The sequence below is a fragment of the Lasioglossum baleicum genome, chromosome 1 (genome assembly GCF_051020765.1).
Source record: "Lasioglossum baleicum chromosome 1, iyLasBale1, whole genome shotgun sequence".
NCBI lineage: Eukaryota > Metazoa > Arthropoda > Insecta > Hymenoptera > Halictidae > Lasioglossum > Lasioglossum baleicum.
This window is the reverse complement of record NC_134929.1, coordinates 21,435,939-21,452,945: the sequence shown is the minus strand read 5'-3', so window position 1 is coordinate 21,452,945 and position 17,007 is coordinate 21,435,939. Positions and strand designations below refer to the sequence as shown.

At 38.2% G+C, this 17,007-nt stretch overlaps 4 protein-coding genes across 9 annotated transcripts; 3 read left to right on the top strand and 1 right to left on the bottom strand.

The window, feature by feature from the left end:
• Nucleotides 1-315: 315 nt before the first annotated feature.
• On the top strand, nucleotides 316-3,911 carry LOC143214279 (E3 ubiquitin-protein ligase RNF185). Of its 3 annotated transcripts, none has more exons than XR_013010125.1 (5): nucleotides 316-709; nucleotides 1,404-1,567; nucleotides 1,640-1,771; nucleotides 2,279-2,561; nucleotides 2,634-2,837. XR_013010125.1 is itself a non-coding variant. In XM_076435105.1 (5 exons), the coding sequence occupies exons 2-5, from the start codon at nucleotides 1,419-1,421 to the stop codon at nucleotides 2,843-2,845; spliced, it is 546 nt and encodes a 181-aa protein (XP_076291220.1). In that variant the 5' UTR covers nucleotides 320-709; nucleotides 1,404-1,418; the 3' UTR covers nucleotides 2,846-3,911. The 3 variants fall into 3 exon arrangements, 2 of the variants coding, with proteins under 2 accessions (XP_076291220.1, XP_076291227.1); XM_076435105.1 differs by having other exon boundaries at nucleotides 320-709; nucleotides 2,279-2,445; nucleotides 2,748-3,911; XM_076435112.1 differs by lacking the exon at nucleotides 316-709 and adding an exon at nucleotides 716-917 and having other exon boundaries at nucleotides 2,279-2,445; nucleotides 2,748-3,911.
• On the bottom strand, nucleotides 1,639-5,582 carry LOC143214294 (selenoprotein M-like). The gene is made up of 4 exons (XM_076435143.1): nucleotides 5,450-5,582; nucleotides 5,273-5,343; nucleotides 4,901-4,970; nucleotides 1,639-4,831 (listed from the first exon to the last, which is right to left on the bottom strand). The coding sequence occupies exons 1-4, from the start codon at nucleotides 5,546-5,548 to the stop codon at nucleotides 4,730-4,732; spliced, it is 342 nt and encodes a 113-aa protein (XP_076291258.1). The 5' UTR covers nucleotides 5,549-5,582; the 3' UTR covers nucleotides 1,639-4,729.
• A 301-nt stretch (nucleotides 5,583-5,883) lies between these two features.
• On the top strand, nucleotides 5,884-8,539 carry Prp19 (pre-mRNA processing factor 19). The gene is made up of 8 exons (XM_076431208.1): nucleotides 5,884-5,981; nucleotides 6,190-6,339; nucleotides 6,410-6,687; nucleotides 6,754-6,948; nucleotides 7,117-7,272; nucleotides 7,351-7,581; nucleotides 7,651-7,991; nucleotides 8,065-8,539. Exons 1-8 carry the CDS (start codon nucleotides 5,963-5,965, stop codon nucleotides 8,207-8,209), a joined length of 1,515 nt encoding a protein of 504 aa, XP_076287323.1. The 5' UTR covers nucleotides 5,884-5,962; the 3' UTR covers nucleotides 8,210-8,539.
• A 707-nt stretch (nucleotides 8,540-9,246) lies between these two features.
• LOC143212391 (ubiquitin-protein ligase E3B) lies at nucleotides 9,247-15,444 on the top strand. Of its 4 annotated transcripts, none has more exons than XM_076431179.1 (16): nucleotides 9,247-9,722; nucleotides 9,997-10,146; nucleotides 10,237-10,561; nucleotides 10,625-10,813; nucleotides 10,883-11,074; nucleotides 11,150-11,339; nucleotides 11,413-11,652; nucleotides 11,761-11,932; nucleotides 12,000-12,118; nucleotides 12,202-12,317; nucleotides 12,391-12,569; nucleotides 12,640-12,940; nucleotides 13,113-13,505; nucleotides 13,584-13,748; nucleotides 13,901-14,012; nucleotides 14,103-15,444. In XM_076431179.1, exons 1-16 carry the CDS (start codon nucleotides 9,574-9,576, stop codon nucleotides 14,273-14,275), a joined length of 3,165 nt encoding a protein of 1,054 aa, XP_076287294.1. In that variant the 5' UTR covers nucleotides 9,247-9,573; the 3' UTR covers nucleotides 14,276-15,444. The 4 variants fall into 4 exon arrangements, with proteins under 4 accessions (XP_076287294.1, XP_076287285.1, XP_076287310.1 ...); XM_076431170.1 differs by having other exon boundaries at nucleotides 9,248-9,722; nucleotides 12,193-12,317; XM_076431195.1 differs by lacking the exons at nucleotides 13,901-14,012; nucleotides 14,103-15,444 and having other exon boundaries at nucleotides 9,248-9,722; nucleotides 12,193-12,317; nucleotides 13,113-13,311; nucleotides 13,409-13,505; nucleotides 13,584-13,725.
• Nucleotides 15,445-17,007: the final 1,563 nt, after the last annotated feature.

Below are 17,007 nucleotides of genomic sequence, written 5' to 3'. Positions count from 1 at the left end.
TCTTTGATGTAAACAGTGCTCGTGTTTCTAATGCCATGGTGATAGGGAACTCAATTTCAAGGTAACGGGTAACTTTATTGTTACCTTGCAATTTCGTCTGCGACGTCTATCTATGTTTGCATCGAATGTATCCGCAACCTAACGATAAAGATTATTACACAAGAAGGCGCGTGGAATTCGTGTAAATAAACTTGAATTCGTATCTCGAAACGTTCGAACGAATTTTCGTGGGTCAGACCGAACGGTGCCTGAGCGTACTCTATCGGTTGAACGTAGAACCATCTTGAACGGTGTTGCTCCAGGTAGGTCGATAAAATGTCGAAAAGGTGTACGGCTGCTACTACGGCGTTAATCAAGTGGTGGTTTTAAAGTGACCATATTAATATTACGGATGGGCAACCGCGGGCTCAGTCGAGGTCTGCTCCGATAAAAATAAAACACGAAACCGTGTAAAAGGTTCGTTGATCGAAGTTGTTCGTCATCGATAACGTCCCAGGGCGGATAAGCGGTGACGCTTCATCGTTCAATCTCTTACGTGTTATTCCGAACATCCGTTTCGCGAAAAATCATGAAAATCATTTGATGGAACTTGCGCAATTGCGACAGTGGTGTACGTGATTGTACGACCGATCCTATTTCGAAAGAGAGTGTTGAAGTTTTGCGAAAGGGTAACAGCTCGTAAAGGGGGCCCCGCAGTCAAAAGGCCGAAGTAAGTGACACGAATTATGTCAGCAATGGCAGACACTGCTCGATTCAGATTTTGACGGGGCTCGCGACCTTTGTTTGCCGAAAACATCGTCAAAGCCCGATGTACATCTTCGATCGTCGCTCGATCCTTCAACTAATTATTCGGATCAGAAGGACACGGCACCGTAATTGACAGATCGTCGGCTGGATCGATACAATTGCAGTGTAACGTACGGAACAACGCGTCGATGCTATTTATTGCTTCTACGCTTCTTATTGTAGAACATATGACTTCCGATCTCGGGTGCATGATGCATCGGGGATCGAGAACGGACACGGAGGATACGATATCGCACGGTCGCGAATGCAAATTCGCGCCGACCTTTTAACAATATGCGATCTTAACCTTCTACGTCTGTTGATTTATTTCGATGTTCAACGATCGCCCGATTGCCCAATTACGTCCCTCTCTGTACTGTCAGATTGTTTTTCTAATATCGTTTTTTTTCCGATCATAAGAATGTCAATGCCAAACGATAAACACCTGATACAACGAAATTCTGTCCCCTTATCGCCACGGAATGCGAGAACGTCAAATAAGTAGTGCTTTCGTGTCCGACGAATTTTTCTTTTTTCGGTGTTTCGTTTTCTAATTAGCACTTTTCCCGTACGATTCTGTGTTGTATAGTAATTGTAGACGGGTTGTTTTTTTAAAGAAAACATCCGTCATCATGAGCACTACGAAAGAAGAGGCAGGCCCATCGAAATCATGGGATTCTACCACAGGGGAACCAGAGGTGGATAATCGAACCTTTGAGTGCAATATTTGTCTTGACACTGCCAAAGATGCAGTCATTAGTATGTGTGGACATTTGTTTTGGTAAGAACATTATGTATATACAATGCTTGTTATTGTAATGCAATACAAACTATTGTAATCGTTGCGACGCAGTTGGCCGTGTTTACATCAATGGCTAGAGACCCGTCCACTGAAGCGAGTGTGTCCTGTTTGTAAAGCAACTATCAGCAGAGAGAAAGTCATTCCGTTATATGGGCGCGGAGATACAAGGCACGAAGATCCTAGGTATATTTTCCTTATTATAAATAATCAAACCAGTGCACCGATAGCATTAATATATTTTTTATTAACAACTCTACATTCGATATAAGGAAATATTTATGGTTTCCTTATGTTCATATATTCTATAGTAGAAGAGGCTGCGATCAGAAATATTCTACAAGTTCACAGTAGGCTAATACCTGTGTTAATTTTGCGAGAAAAGATCAAAAGTATAGTTGAAACCAATATTACGATTTCCTTCAATTAAATTTGGTTACTCGCTTAATCTAGATTAGGATATCTGAATGTTTATCATTTTAATCAAGGTACTCGCTGAACTTAGATTAGAATATCTGGATGTTTACTTGGTATAAACCCAAATAATCTAATATTTTATCTCTATTTTTGTACGCGGAAACCATTTCTGTTCCAAAACAAAGAGAACAAGACTTTCCAGCATTTGCAAATTTTGTGTTTTGAAAATACGCTTGTGTTTCTCTTTGAGATACTCATCGAGCGTTTCAATTTCAGGAATAATGTTCCACCACGTCCAACCGGACAAAGAACAGAACCTGAAAGTAATGGATTCTCAAGTTTTGGGTTCGGAGATAATTCTTTCATGTCATTCGGTATCGGGACATTTCCATTTGCATTTTTGACATCGACTTTCAATTTTGGGGAAACACGACCGAGCGCAGGTAAGGTATAGCATGTAAGTGAGCTTGGAATAATTCTGCAATTTCTTTAGAAATATACAGGGTGTTTTCGAGATTGTGGGTAAAACCAGAAAAGAGTTTGTTCCTTATAAAAAGAAGTAAGTGAAAAATTATGAAGCAAAATTGTTTGTCTGCAAAAAATATCTGTTTTAAATGTACTGTGATTTCAGAAGCACCCTGTATATGTCTAGGGAAATTACAAGATGTTACGAGCTTCGCGTGCACAGATTATATTTGCGATTTGTATGAAAATAGTGGAGATTTACGTGCTTGTTCTTCTGTAGCTCCTACAGGAACGTCACACTATGAAGAGGAACAATTTCTTTCAAAAGTGTTTCTATGGGTGGCATTGGTATTCATCTGTTGGCTTCTGATGGCATAACATTTTTGTTGAACCGTATTTCTTGCTCCATATTTTGTAATGTTATCCACCTGTTGGATCGATTCATTACACTTTTATGAATACATCAATCTTTCCCCCGTTTGTGTAATTATTGTTACTCACTGTAGTAACCGTGCCTGCTTGAATAAACAAACGGGTTTTAATTGTTTTAGCTTATAACATTTTTACATGTACATACACTTTATTTTTAATCTTTTGTGATTACAACAAGGAATAAATTTTCTATATAAACCATAACACGAATCGATGTTATTATTGGCAGCGTAAGAGTGGTATAAGTTTGTCACCTCTTGTATTTATGCTTTCCACCGAGTACGCATATTCAAGCAGGTTTCTTTTTTGTAATGGCTTTAAAAAATCTGGAAATTACGATATTCGTGTATATATATATATTATGTATGTAAAAATATATCACATCTAGACATGTAAGATATTATTCACTTTATGCAAAAAGGAACACACACACACATATACACATACACACGTGTAATTTGGATCTTAGGAAATCCTTATACATACATATAGTTTTATTACATAATCATGAAACTAGTTTTAACGAACTGCAGAAAACAAGTAATGTATATAATCTAATTTATAAGTGAAATTGGTAACACAAGCAAACAAAATAAGATAAAAATTACATAAACATAGTTTATTTATTTTAGTTTTCATTTGCGATAATGGTTATGGATATACATAGTTGATAAAAATGAAAAAGGTAATTACAGTGACAAAAAGAGAGTATTGTAGAACACAAACATTAATTTTCTGTTTACACTTCGTATGGATACTGCTTCAGTGACTGAACTGATAGAAAAATTAACATTCCACATGTAGTTACATTATCTACAAAAGCCATTAGATATTATAAAATGAAAAACCTTTAAATGTATTTCGTTCTAAAAAAAAAAGACCGTTGCTAATGTTGTTTGTTACATACAAATTGTAATTTCTTTGGCAGTCAGACATTGTATATTGCTTTACAAGTTTATTTAATAATATATAAACGCTATAATAAATATAAAATAAATGCATTAATTAATAATGTCTTTGATGAAACTTCTTGCCCTTATTTCTCAATCTGCAAACATGGTAGCAGTTTTAAATAAATCAAATCGTACGAATACTTCAATCGATATCTTTATTAGAGATCATAAGTAAACACTGACATTAAAAGAAACGTTTATATCAAAATGCGATGTCGCAAATTATACATTGTACATCGCAAAAATCGAAATTGTAACTTATCCTACATAAATTTAATATACATTTGATGACTTAATTGTTGTAATTTGGTATGTTTTGGTATGTTAAAATTCTTCACGTCCTATCGATAAAAAGTGCTTATAAAAATAAATTTCTGCTAAAATTACAAAACAACGCAACTTGTGCAGTACATAAACAAATCGAATAAACAAAGGGTACTCTACTACATAAGTTTCAGTTGCACCAGGCCCTGTTGCGACGACTGTTATTTGCCCTCGTTCAACATTTGCTAAAACAGAATAACTAAAACTGCTATGCAAGGGAGCCCAAGTACTCCATAATGATCGAATTTATAACATTATGGATCTAGTCGTTACATCACAGATTGCAGCTCCAAAGGGAGACAATATAAATGCTCCCTCATTTAAACGAAAATGAGGAAAGATAGTAGGATGTGCGTGAAAAGATCTCTAGATTATTCACTATTTCGTGCCTTAATTGTATGTCTACTGTTAATCACGTGAATGGAATTAGAACATATACCTATTTACGAAATTATTCATGAAAGTACCATTGATTCTGCACTAAGCCCTGCAAAAGAATTCCCCAAAATCATAGTTATTCTAACACTAAATACATTATTATTGTGTTTATTCTCTATATCTCATCCTTTGCTGGCTTCCTGTTAAAACCTTTAGAAGTTAACAAATTGTTGCATTCTTCCCGAGTCAATTTCGACAGTGGTAGCCTTTCTATTTCCTACAAAAATAAAAAAATATATAAGTACACTATGACATACAATTTTTAAATCGATTATTTCCAATATACCTCGTTGCTATGGTCGAAAAGCACAAGTTCTGGATCAGCGCCTTGAATGTGTTTGAATTCAACATTATTGCTGTAGGATGCTGTAAGGATTTATATTAAAAAATGCAAAAACATGTTTCTGACAGGTTCAGAACGGAGATGCAATTCAAAATCATGAATCTAGTTGTTATAAACTAGTCTCCTTGGATTTCAACGAATGATTACAACCCTGTACGGTACAATTACGAATCTTATGTAAGGATATGTGATTACTTATCCTTACATGCAAATCCAAAGATCATCGGAAAGCAAATGCAGAATTTTGTTATTTTTTACGGATTAATAGAAATCGAAAAGTTATGCGATACATAAATGATTTTTGATTAAGGATACTAAGTAGGCACGTCTTTGTAGACGAAATCCTTTACGTCTGGAAGACGGTTCAGACTGCAACCACCGCAGCTCTGTAAACATATTTGTTGTCATTCGAACATTTCGTGATTTTGTAAAGAAATGTGAAACACCAATGTAATGAAATTTATGTATAATAAAAATATATGTGTTTCGTACCTCAACCCTTGCCGATCCATAATAATTGCTCGCCGAATCGACGTTTGAAACCGCAAAAGCAAGTGCGAGACAGTAGATGACAGCCACCGCAGGAGCCATGTTTGCTATACTAAAACAGGAAGTTCTATCTATATGCATCATCATTTTTCAATACTGCAGGCTGCAGTCTGCAGCGTTAGCCGAAAAATCGTTATAATTTCTTTTGACATTATTTACACGGCAACACCTGTTGCACAGTAAATTTTATAAATATAAAATGATTCTTTCTATGAAAAATAATTTTTGGTTGTTTCGTTAACGTGTCTTAGATTTTATAATTACAGCGTAATATAAAACATTATGTAATTTAAATATTTTAAAATACATACATAGTTTTTAAAATACATAAAGCATGTATTTTGCGGACAAATTGTTTAAATTTATACAAAAATTGATACTAGTAGTGAATTGACTTGAACGTTATCGTCTTGCGCAGTACGTATCAGTACGTATGTAGATTTCATTTGTGTGAAAATGGCGCTTTCTTGTGCAAGTAAGTTTTTCTTGTTTGAAGTAATATTTTTCAATTAGATGTACGTTTTATATATATTTCTCAGATTCGTATAAGTAATTTGCAGTAAGATATTTTAAATTAATCGTATATTTCGGTAAATGAAGCGAGCGTAGCCGGCAAATACTGAACATAACCTAGAACGCTTTACATTTCTGTCGATGCCTGTTGCAAGTAAATTTGTTTTCAGTTTCCAATGAAGTGCCGGAGCACCCCGTGATATCACCTGTATCGGGCTCGATATTCGAGAGGCGTTTAATCGAGAAATACGTGAATGAAAATGGAGTGGACCCTATAACAGGAAAAGAATTGACCATCGAACAGCTTATCGATGTCAAAAGTATGTTATTATACGTGCATCTTGAACAAATTATCTTAGATCATTGTATAATTCTTACATCTTTTTACAGCCACTCCGATAGTCAAGCCTAAACCGCCCAGTGCCACATCTATCCCAGCCCTATTAAAAATTCTACAAGACGAGTGGGATGCTGTGATGTTACACTCGTTTACGCTTAGACAACAGCTTCAGACAGCTAGACAAGAATTATCTCATGCGTTATATCAACACGACGCAGCTTGCCGTGTGATCGCTAGACTTACAAAAGAAGTTACTGCAGCCAGAGAAGCTTTGGCTACTCTGAAACCACAAGCTGGAATCGTACAAGCTACCACCATTCCGCAACCTGTACGAAAAATACATTATTCTTAGATATAGTATGAGAGCTTTATTACAAACTTTATTCTGTTACAGGCAGTTGCAGTCGAAGCCGGTGGCACTGCAGCCCAACCAATGGAACAAGCTGGCATCACTGAGGATGTGATACAGAAACTCCAAGAAAGGGCCACAGTGCTCACTCAGGAAAGAAAACGTCGAGGACGTTCGGTTCCTGAAGATCTGATGCCACAAGATAGTATTCGTGCGTTTCAAACACTCGCATCACATCCTGTAATATTTCTACGTTTGATTTAGCCAGGGGTCACACAAAAAACTTATCTTCATCTGCTCATCAGTTCATTTTGAACTGTTTAAAGTTCTTTGTTTTGTTTTGTGTGGCCCTAGCCTTATTGTACCGAAGATGTCTGAGGATATTATCACGATGTTCGTTTGTTCAAGGGTCTTCACTCGGCCAGTGTGCCTGGCATACTAGCACTGGATATTCATAGTGCAGATACTAGTAAGATTCTAACTGGTGGTGCAGATAAAAATGCTACAGTATTTAACAAAGACACGGAGCAAGTAGTGGCTATATTGAAAGGACACACAAAGAAGGTATGGGGATCATTCTCGTGCGATTCATACGTGTCTAGAATCTCCTGGTACTCATAGATTGTATTTTAATACCACTAGGTTACAAGAGTAATCTATCACCCCGAAGAAGATATAGTAATGACCGCATCGCCCGACACTACAATAAGAGTATGGAATGTGGGCACTAGTCAAACAACCTTGTTGTTGAAGGCTCACGATGCTCCCGTAACAGGACTTTCTTTACACCCGACAGGCGATTACTTGTTGAGCTCGTCGCTGGATCAACATTGGGCATTCTCAGACATTCGTACTGGAAGATTACTAACTAAGGTATATTATACAAAAGCAGTTAATCAATTTGATTGATATATTCTAATGTACCTTTACTCCTTATTCTAGGTTGCCGGCCAAGTTAGTCAACCTTTAACTACGGCTCAGTTCCATCCTGACGGATTGATTTTCGGCACCGGTACCGCGGACTCTCAAGTGAAGATTTGGGACTTGAAAGAACAATCGAACGTAGCTAATTTCCCCGGCCACTCGGGACCAATCACAGCAATTAGTTTCTCGGAGAATGGTTATTACCTGGCTACCGCTGCTGAGGACTCCTGCGTGAAACTTTGGGATTTGCGTAAGCTAAAGAATTTCAAAACTCTTCAGCTCGAAGAATCATACGAGGTCAAAGATATTTGCTTCGATCAAAGCGGAACATATTTAGCTGTCGCTGGAACAGACGTGAGGTGAATACGATGCACAATTGATCGTCTCATTTGTCACTGAACTATGTTACTACTTATTTGTATTCGGTTTCAGAGTATACTTGTGTAAGCAATGGCAAGAACTGAAAGTGCTCAACGATCATACAGCTGCCGCGACCGGTGTCCGTTTTGGAAAGCATGCACAGTATATAGCATCGACTAGCATGGACAGGACATTGAAACTTTACGGATTACCTTAAGACAGTGGACTCCCTCGAGCGAGGGTGTTGAGTATTCCCTCGAATGGGGTCTACAACGATTTTTATAAATACTGCGTGATAGGAAAATCGTTATTTAAGTCGTTTATGTATATTGTCAAATCGTGAGAATAAAAGAAACGCGAGTCGGAAAGGGAAGATCAATGTCCGTATTTTTTCAAGTTACGTGAACTGACGCTTTTGGTCTCCAATGAAATAGGAAACTATGGAATTATTACAAATGTGATATGGAAATCATAAAATTGTTTTACAAATACTGATATAAATAAATACTCTAATTTCCGATCCATCGGAATGCGGTTCAGGACAGTACATATAGAGACTCTCTAAGTAGTAGCGGAGAAGGTGTTGACTATTTGTTCATCTGCTGACACAACCACCGCACCACCTATTCTATTCTCTCCTCTACTTACTTTGATGTTATAACTCTTATTATTTTACCGTTTACCTCTACTCAGGATTCTTTTTATGAGAAATGAAATATAATTTATATATTTTTTCCAGTGATGAACTTGTCTATTTATCATGATTTATCGCTTTGATTCCGTCTCTAACTGAAAAAGTTTGCCTACCACTGCTCCAAGGACTGAATATTATCATTTTATTCTATACACAGAATAAAAATTTTGTTCATCAATTTCAAGCGGCGAAAGTCAAATAGTGACTTATTGTTTTCTCAACACTGGATACGCGGAGCGTTCAAAGAGACTATTTTACATTATTTTATAAAAACAAGAAGATAACCATTCTTACAATATAAACCTACAAAGAAATAAATTTCAATAATCGTAAATTAGAACATTTTTACAGGTACCCTATATAAACCTAGTGTTAATCATTTTAATAAGGGTGGGGCAAAATCCGTAAATTCATAAATGCATAACAATGGCGGTTTAGTTGTTACAGAGCGAAAAGTTTGCTAAATAACGCACGGGACCATGCGGGACGTAAAGAGAAAGAGCTGCGCGGGCCAGTTCAATTTATATGGTCGACCTAATGGCGCCACTAGTCACGTGCTTTTTAACCTAACCTAATATCCTTTGTCCTCGATAGCCAGCTCCGAATCAAATTAATAACAATGGCCGTCGTGCTTGATTGTCATTCGGTGGTATACACGGATTATGTGACAGTGAGAAACGTGTGGTCAGTGTCAATCGCTGGCGTGCGCTCGGCGTGATTATCTCGCGGATGAGATCAACGTGACGTATTACGTTGTCGTGCGAAAGGATGTTTTTCTAGTGAGTGGTTGTATCGCAGTGTCAACTTGTAACCACGGATGACCAGCTGACAATGTTTTGGCATTAGCATAATTTGGTGGTTCGCGGCCGTTCGAACCTGTCTCCAGGATGTTCAAAGCTGAGGAGTCGTCCAAAGACAGCTTTCTTCAGCAAACGAAGGCCGCCAGGGAAGAAAGAGCCCACGAGAAGGACAGAGAAGTCGCTGTCACCTTAATTCAAGCTTATGTTAGGGGTTGGTTGACCCGTAAAAGAATACTGTGAGTTCTTCGTCATTGAATCGCACTCGAATAATCCCGAATCATTGTCTGATCACTCGTTGCCCGCTGTAAACAGGGTATTTGTTTAGTTAATCAGTCGACGGCAATTATTTACTTACGCGCTCGGTAATCTTCCATTGGCTTGCCAAAGTGCATTCGTCTTACATTCGAATTTTCATTTAACCGTTCTCGTTCATGTCGTATACATATATATATACATATATATATTTTCTGTATATATTAATTATAGTTGAATAGAAAATGACATTTTCAGGGAGGACTTCGACACAAACTTCCTGAACGATGGTCGTATGGAAAACAAAACTGAGCTGAAACCGGCGCAGCACATGTATAAGATTATTGCTAAATTTTTGTATGTATATAAGAAAGAAAGGGATCAAGGAAGAATAGAAAAATTGTGTAGGTGTGTGCATAAAAGAGTGCATAATGTATCTTGTTGTGTGCAACACGATGAAACCAAGTAATAGTAAATATTTTCAAACAAATGTTTCAGATATCTAGTGTCGACTCTTGATTCAAAGTCTTTGGAGACTTCATACATAGGATTGTTGATCAAAGATCGCTACATATCATGGATATTGCAGATGAAGAAATTGCTACTTTATTGTCTGAACGGCTTGGATAATCTTAACCCAAAAGAAGCATCTGATCATAAATCCATCCTTCTGAGATTAAGCACATTGATTAGCTTTACATCGCCGGCGACATGGGCAATTCAAAAAGTAGAGGGAATGGAAGTGCTGAGAGCCGGGATGAATCAACTTTGCGCCAATATAATGGGCCACCTAGTCAACAATGGATTTTACCCTACTATGCAGGTAATTGATAATAGCCGATCCAAACATGCTTCAGGTTTATTCAGTTCATTCGTTTTGCCTTAGGCTTTCTTGATGAAGGGATTGGGTAGAAAGGAAATTGCTTTGAAACCAGTTACCCTTACAGTAGCAGTTACATTGGCGATGAGGCCATTAATTTCTTCCCAAATGTCGGACAAATTGGTATCGCTGTTTTTAATTAACGTTTTCAGTGTCCCTGCGCTGGTCTATCACCTGAACAACATTTCCTCTGAGGTATATCGTCTAACACTGTAACACTAAATTTTGTTGTTAAATCATGTACCAATTTTTATACATGTTTAGTGTATTTCATCGTTTATCACCTACAATTTGTTCGCTCGAAGCATGGACTTGTTGAATTCTGAGCAGAATTTAAAAATAGTTTCGAATGCGTTTGAACGTAGCTATGCGCTATGTTTATTAGCTAATTTAATACACTTGGCTAATATCGAGAGGGAGGAGGTATTCAGGGAGCTATATTTTCCTTCTTTCACGGTAAATATTTATATTGTTAAATGTGCAATCGCCTCGTTCTGAACATCAGTGTTAATTTGTTGTAATGTATCTCAGTTTGTTGTAACGAAAATGTTGGAAGCATGTCAGCAATACGTTGTCGCGAAGAGGAGTAATTTAACGCACTGGCACCCAATTCTTGGGTGGCTGACACAGAAGATTGACAAAACTTTGCAAGAACCCATACCGTATGTAAAATTACAGTTGCAATATCTGTGGACGGGAAGAATAGTTACACAGTTAATCGGTAAAATAAAATACATTGTCGTTTAAGCGTACCTTGATCGAACTCCGATTATATTCACGAATTTTTGTATTAGGTCAACCATTAACGGAACTCATTGAAAAAGAGATACCTCCGTCGGTAGAACAACAAAGCACATCTGTTGGTACTAACATTTTTAGAAGAGCATTTTTGGAAGCACGTACAAATAGGAATAATAATACTAAAAATTATAGAAAATTGGGAAGTCCTGAAACCACTAAAATAGCTTTAATATGTTCCTTGTACCAAATTGCGTTGCATACACTTACCCAAATGAAAATGGAAATATTAACCGGTACGTTTTACATGAATATGAACAACCCTAATAACTAGAGGCATGCGATTCTCGCAGACCTCTACTAATATAATCCATTACTAATCGCATATGTACTTACAACGACAGGCTTATGCTACCACGATAAAATTTTGTATCACATGTATTTATTCCTTGGAACACTGGGTCCACACTGTGGTCTGAAAGCGTTTTTAGACCATCTAGCTGCTAACACGAAATGCACAGCGCCTGAATTTCAAATGTTGATATTGCTCTCGGATTGCATGACACACTATGTCACGTGAGTACATTAAAATACATCAACCGTCCAGATACATTAAAGTGATAATATCCTTCTTTATTTTTAGAATCTTAGACGACATGGAAATGTACGAGCACCAAGAACCGTTCAAGCTTTCCGACTTTGTCACGATATCATATTTCTTGAATCAGTTTTTGTACAAGGCTGTACTGAATAACTTGTTTGGTGCGTAACTTACAGTTTGAATCTATACTGCTCGCATGGAACATAAGTGGTTTAGCTACATACTGATATTTTAGATGTTCCAGACCAGAAATCGGTACCTACCAATCCTCTGTTCACTTCTCTTCACACATTGTTAATGGCAATCTATCGGCGAGACTGTAGGCGAACGTTTTGCCCAGATGGACATTGGTTGGCCAAGGTAAGTCAAGAAGATACTTGATGGTTTATTAAATGATAGTAAATTACAATTGAAATATTTCCCTATAAAACAGGAAGTCAGAGTGTGGGAGAAACGCGGTGCTGCTCTTCTTCTTTCAAAGATGCCTCACGTCATACCGCATTCTGAACGCGTGGTGCTATTTCGCAAGCAAGTAGTCAACGAGAAAGCCGTATTGGGTTTGACAGAGAGCGCTTGCAACAGTACCATAACAACGCTGATCGTTGTCCACAGGTGCGTACCTAGACTGTCACTCATTGTCAGAAAGATTTGGAGCGAAATCGAATCGAGTACCTGTTTTCAGGACGCGTATAGTGGAGGACGGATATCGTCAGCTAGCGATGTTGCCTTCCCAGGCGTTGAAAGGTTTGATCAGAGTGCGTTTTGTAAACGAACAGGGTTTGCCCGAGGCCGGCATCGATCAAGACGGAGTGTTCAAAGAGTTCTTGGAAGAAACGACGAAGAAAGTTTTCGATCCATCCTTGAATTTGTTCAGAGCTACCTCCGAGAATCGACTTTATCCGTCTCCGACGTCGTCCGTGCAAGATAATCATTTGCAGTTGTTCGAATTCGTTGGCCGTATACTGGGCAAAGCTGTATACGAAGTAAGTGGCTATTGAGTAATTCGATGGCACTAGACAAAGGTGTGCGAGGTTCTCGAAAATTTCGGGATTCTAGAATATTCCCAAGAATTCCAAAAATTCTAAATTTTCGGGTTCTCGCACACCGCTAGCGCTAGATCTTTTGGAAAAATATGGTAAATGTTATATTTCTCAGGGTATTGTTGTGGACGTACCTTTCGCCTCATTCTTCGTTTCCCAATTTTCTGGGCAAACTGGCGGGGCACTGTACAGCTGGTTAGACGAGTTGGCTTCGCTAGACAAAGATTTGTACCGGAGTCTCACTCTGGTGAAACATTACAAGGGTGACGTTAGCCAGTTAGAATTGACTTTCTCTCTCGACGAGGACGTTCTAGGCAAGCTAGTTACGCACGAATTAATTCCTGGAGGGCGAGCGGTGCCGGTCACTAATGAAAATAAATTCTACTACATACACTTGATGGCTCATTTCAGAATGCACATGCAAATCAAGGATCAGACGGCCGCCTTCATCAAAGGGTTCCGTTCTATAATTAATCCCGATTGGTTAGCGTTGTTTTCAACACCAGAAGTAAGACATTCACTTTGCTCACTACCTCGACGATCGACCGTGCAGAGATTTTCATTATGACTTGCTTTTTTTCCTCAGCTACAACGACTGATTTCGGGCGACAATGTCCCATTAGACTTACGGGACCTGCGAAAACATACGAAATACTATGGGGGTTTCCACGATAGCCACCGCGTGGTGTGTTGGCTGTGGGATATTTTGGAGAAAGATTTCTCGGAGGAGGAAAGGGGCATGTTTCTCAAGGTATGATTATTTTAAAAACAAAAAAGAACCTGTTTTCAGAATTTCAGCGAAATCTAAGTAAATACATTCTTTGCAAAATTTTGGGCCTTAAATTTCGAGAAATTTCATAGGCTATAGTTAATAGTAATAGTACTGTTTCTTCTACTTCGCAGTTTGTCACCAGCTGCTCCAAATCGCCTTTGTTGGGCTTCGCTCATTTGGATCCACCTTTTACTATCCGTTGCGTAGAAGTTGGCGACGATGAAGACACAGGTGACACAATCGGTACGGAGCTCTATACTTGCGGCCCTCATATGTCTTATTTATTATTGGACTAACTCAAATGGTTAATACATGTATATTTTTGACGAACAGGTAGCGTAATCAGAGGATTCTTTACAATTCGCAAGAAGGATCCGCAGAATCGTCTGCCCACGTCGTCCACATGTTTTAATCTACTTAAACTACCGAACTACCAAAAGAAGAGCACGCTAAGAGAAAAGCTGCGTTACGCGGTCACCAGCAACACCGGTTTCGAACTGTCTTAAACTAAAACCGACTCAAAAATCGCAGTGATTTCGTCGCTTAATAATACCTAACGAAAATTTCTACATAGTGATCGAGTGGTGTCAAGCGAAGAGGAAAACTGAATCGAACGGTGATACGGCAGTTCGTAAACACTGGTCGTGCGACGTTCAGGTAGAAGAAACTGTTGTGCGTTGAATCAAGTACTCGCACAAATTTTACGAACCGTTTGTGTGCATGAAGTGAAACATTTCTCACATTTTTGTTACCTTCGTAAGAGATTATTAACACTTTTATTTACCTCTGCTTCGATTCACGATCAAGGGAAAAAACAATGAACTGTCTCCTGGTATTCTTTGAGGTTTTTAAATGAGATTTTGAGTATATAATAATTATACGGGGCGCGCGTACGCGCAAATACACGAGCCCTCGACAATTTTATTTCGACACCGACGTTACGTCCTTCAATTTTTAATTCTATAGAATTTCTCGCCAAATGAATAGATTACTTACGGTGTAAAGCACACTATACCTCATGAGCTTAATATTGCTAATACTTGTGCGCTTGTTAGTACATAAATACCATGGATTAATGTTAGACGATTAATAAAAGCAGTAACAAACACGCGAGGCAAACGTTGAATCCACGTACCCGTCGGTGCCCGGCGATCGATCAAAAAGAGGTTTCAAATTCTAGGAAAGGTTTTACGAATTTAAAAGAGTCCGCTGCTTCATTATCTGAGAGGGAAAAAGCGAGGGACACAGAGAGAAAGAGAAAAAGCTATTTTTCGCAAAATTTTGTACAAATTTTTCACACGATGCACGAAGAACCATACTGTCCGAGTAGAAGTAGCCTGATCACAGGCGCCGATGGGTACAGAGTCCCTCATCGTGTACACGTTTTTAACACCGGTTCAGTCGGATCGAACAAGTTTGTGATGTTTGAATTCCCTGCGACTACAATGCACTTTGTACGGGCCAGACGAGCGTTGACAGAGAAGAAAATGGGAGCACGAGAACTGTGTTATCTGCAATATAGCGAGAAGTAACGGATACTAGAGCGAAATTTATTTTTCTCACGTTGTTCGCGTGTTGTTTCGGTGAACCAGTGGAGAGAAAGAGAGAGAACATTGTCGACGGAAATTTGGTCAGACCAAAGAGACAGAGAGCGAGAGAGAGAGAGAGAGAGAGAGAAGAAAAAGCCTATGTAGCGCGAGAAGAGGTGATTCGAGATTTGTAAAACCTTTTCATATTTTCCTACACGATCGTACATTGTAAGTTTTTCCAGGCCTGTATTCACAGATTATACTCGCGTCGCGTAGAAATAAGCGAACGATCAGGCAGATAGGCGTGTTTCTAGAAGCATAATTGTAAATCGTAAGAATGAATTAGAATTAATCGTGTACCAACTAGTTTGTTAAACGTGCTCAATGTGATCGCTAGACAGACGGAAGAAAAACGAGCAAAGAATTATTTAAATTGCGTACAGGGTGAACGAAAAAAGGGATAGAACACGAAAGATAAATTACGAGCACAATAATTTTCGCCTCTGTTACTTTCGATCAGAATTTTAATGGATTTGCTACGTCTCGTGTTGTTAATTGTGGATACATGCCTCGCAGATATGCGGTACAATTGAACGAGAAACAACAAACAGATAATACTCTCCTTTATGGGTATACTTATCACTGGAATGATACATGTATATGATAAATGTGGATATCGATACAGAGACATGGTTATACGCAATAAAATGTCAAACAAAACTGTTACGGTTGTAAGATAAGACCGACAAATCTCCGAGACCCGTATACGCGACGAAACGGATCCCACGTTTTCCTTTGCAACAATAAACGCAAGTTAATAAAAAGAAAAAAAACACCTGGAAAATAATCCATCGATTTTTTCTTACAATCGTATCAAGAGCAACAACTGCGCTTTGTAAATCGCTGGTTTCAATCTATTCGTAATTACGTAGCATTTTTTATAATATGTACGTTGTCACGACGCAGCAGAGGGAGGAGAACAGTTTTTTAATTTAATACGTTCGACAGTGATTCGCAACGATCCTGTAAATATACACGTTCGTCTATAACGATACTCGTCAACCGTCTGTTTCATTATCCCTATACGAATCTACCATTTTCATGACGAATAAAGGAATCTTCGATCATCCCGGTGGTTCACGAATTTTCAAAATGTCCTCCCTTCTCGCGGCGTTTTCGGTCAACGGGGAACGGCAAACAATCGAAACGGGGATGGTTATTAAATACAATGTTTATTTATTATAACTAGACTGCGGATCTTTATGTATTTATAGCAAAATTAAGTAGATGAATTTCAAAATTGAAGATGTCAACATATGATTTCTCCTCCATTAAAATTTAAAATCACGAAGGGAAGAAATAACATCCAATTTGGTTTCTATTCTTGCAATCGATGCAGGCAACTTTTATTTTGCATAAAGAGAGATACGCAGTCTGACTGTAACTATTACTATTATTAGTAATATAATCATTATTAGTATTTTAGACTTTTGGAGATTAAAAATGTATCATTTCTATCTGTTCGCGTTTTCGAGGGGTGTTTCCAAAAAACGCGACATTATAAATGAAACATAGTCTGTCGCTCGAGAGCGTAGGGTAAAAATGTACGAGGCATCGTGCGAGGACATTAAACGCGAGTAATTCGCTACGGGGGAGCGCATGAGGGTTAATTAAATTACAAAGTACAAAGGGTAAGAAGAATAGGTAGG

Coding starts and splice junctions, on each gene's coding strand:
- LOC143212391 (XM_076431170.1), top strand. CDS start 9,574: ATGTTCAAAGCTGAGGAGTCGTCCAAAGACAGCTTTCTTCAGCAAACG. Junction 11,075..11,149: donor TATATTTTCCTTCTTTCACG/GTAAATATTTAT, acceptor AATGTATCTCAG/TTTGTTGTAACGAAAATGTT. Junction 11,653..11,760: donor GAAAATGGAAATATTAACCG/GTACGTTTTACA, acceptor TTACAACGACAG/GCTTATGCTACCACGATAAA.
- LOC143214294 (XM_076435143.1), bottom strand. CDS start 5,548: ATGGCTCCTGCGGTGGCTGTCATCTACTGTCTCGCACTTGCTTTTGCG. Junction 4,971..5,272: donor TACAAAGACGTGCCTACTTA/GTATCCTTAATC, acceptor AGCATCCTACAG/CAATAATGTTGAATTCAAAC. Junction 4,832..4,900: donor TTTTCGACCATAGCAACGAG/GTATATTGGAAA, acceptor TTATTTTTGTAG/GAAATAGAAAGGCTACCACT.
- Prp19 (XM_076431208.1), top strand. Junction 6,949..7,116: donor AAACACTCGCATCACATCCT/GTAATATTTCTA, acceptor CGTTTGTTCAAG/GGTCTTCACTCGGCCAGTGT. Junction 7,992..8,064: donor GTCGCTGGAACAGACGTGAG/GTGAATACGATG, acceptor ATTCGGTTTCAG/AGTATACTTGTGTAAGCAAT.
- LOC143214279 (XM_076435105.1), top strand. CDS start 1,419: ATGAGCACTACGAAAGAAGAGGCAGGCCCATCGAAATCATGGGATTCT. Junction 1,772..2,278: donor ACAAGGCACGAAGATCCTAG/GTATATTTTCCT, acceptor TTTCAATTTCAG/GAATAATGTTCCACCACGTC. Junction 2,446..2,747: donor GGAAACACGACCGAGCGCAG/GTAAGGTATAGC, acceptor GTTCTTCTGTAG/CTCCTACAGGAACGTCACAC.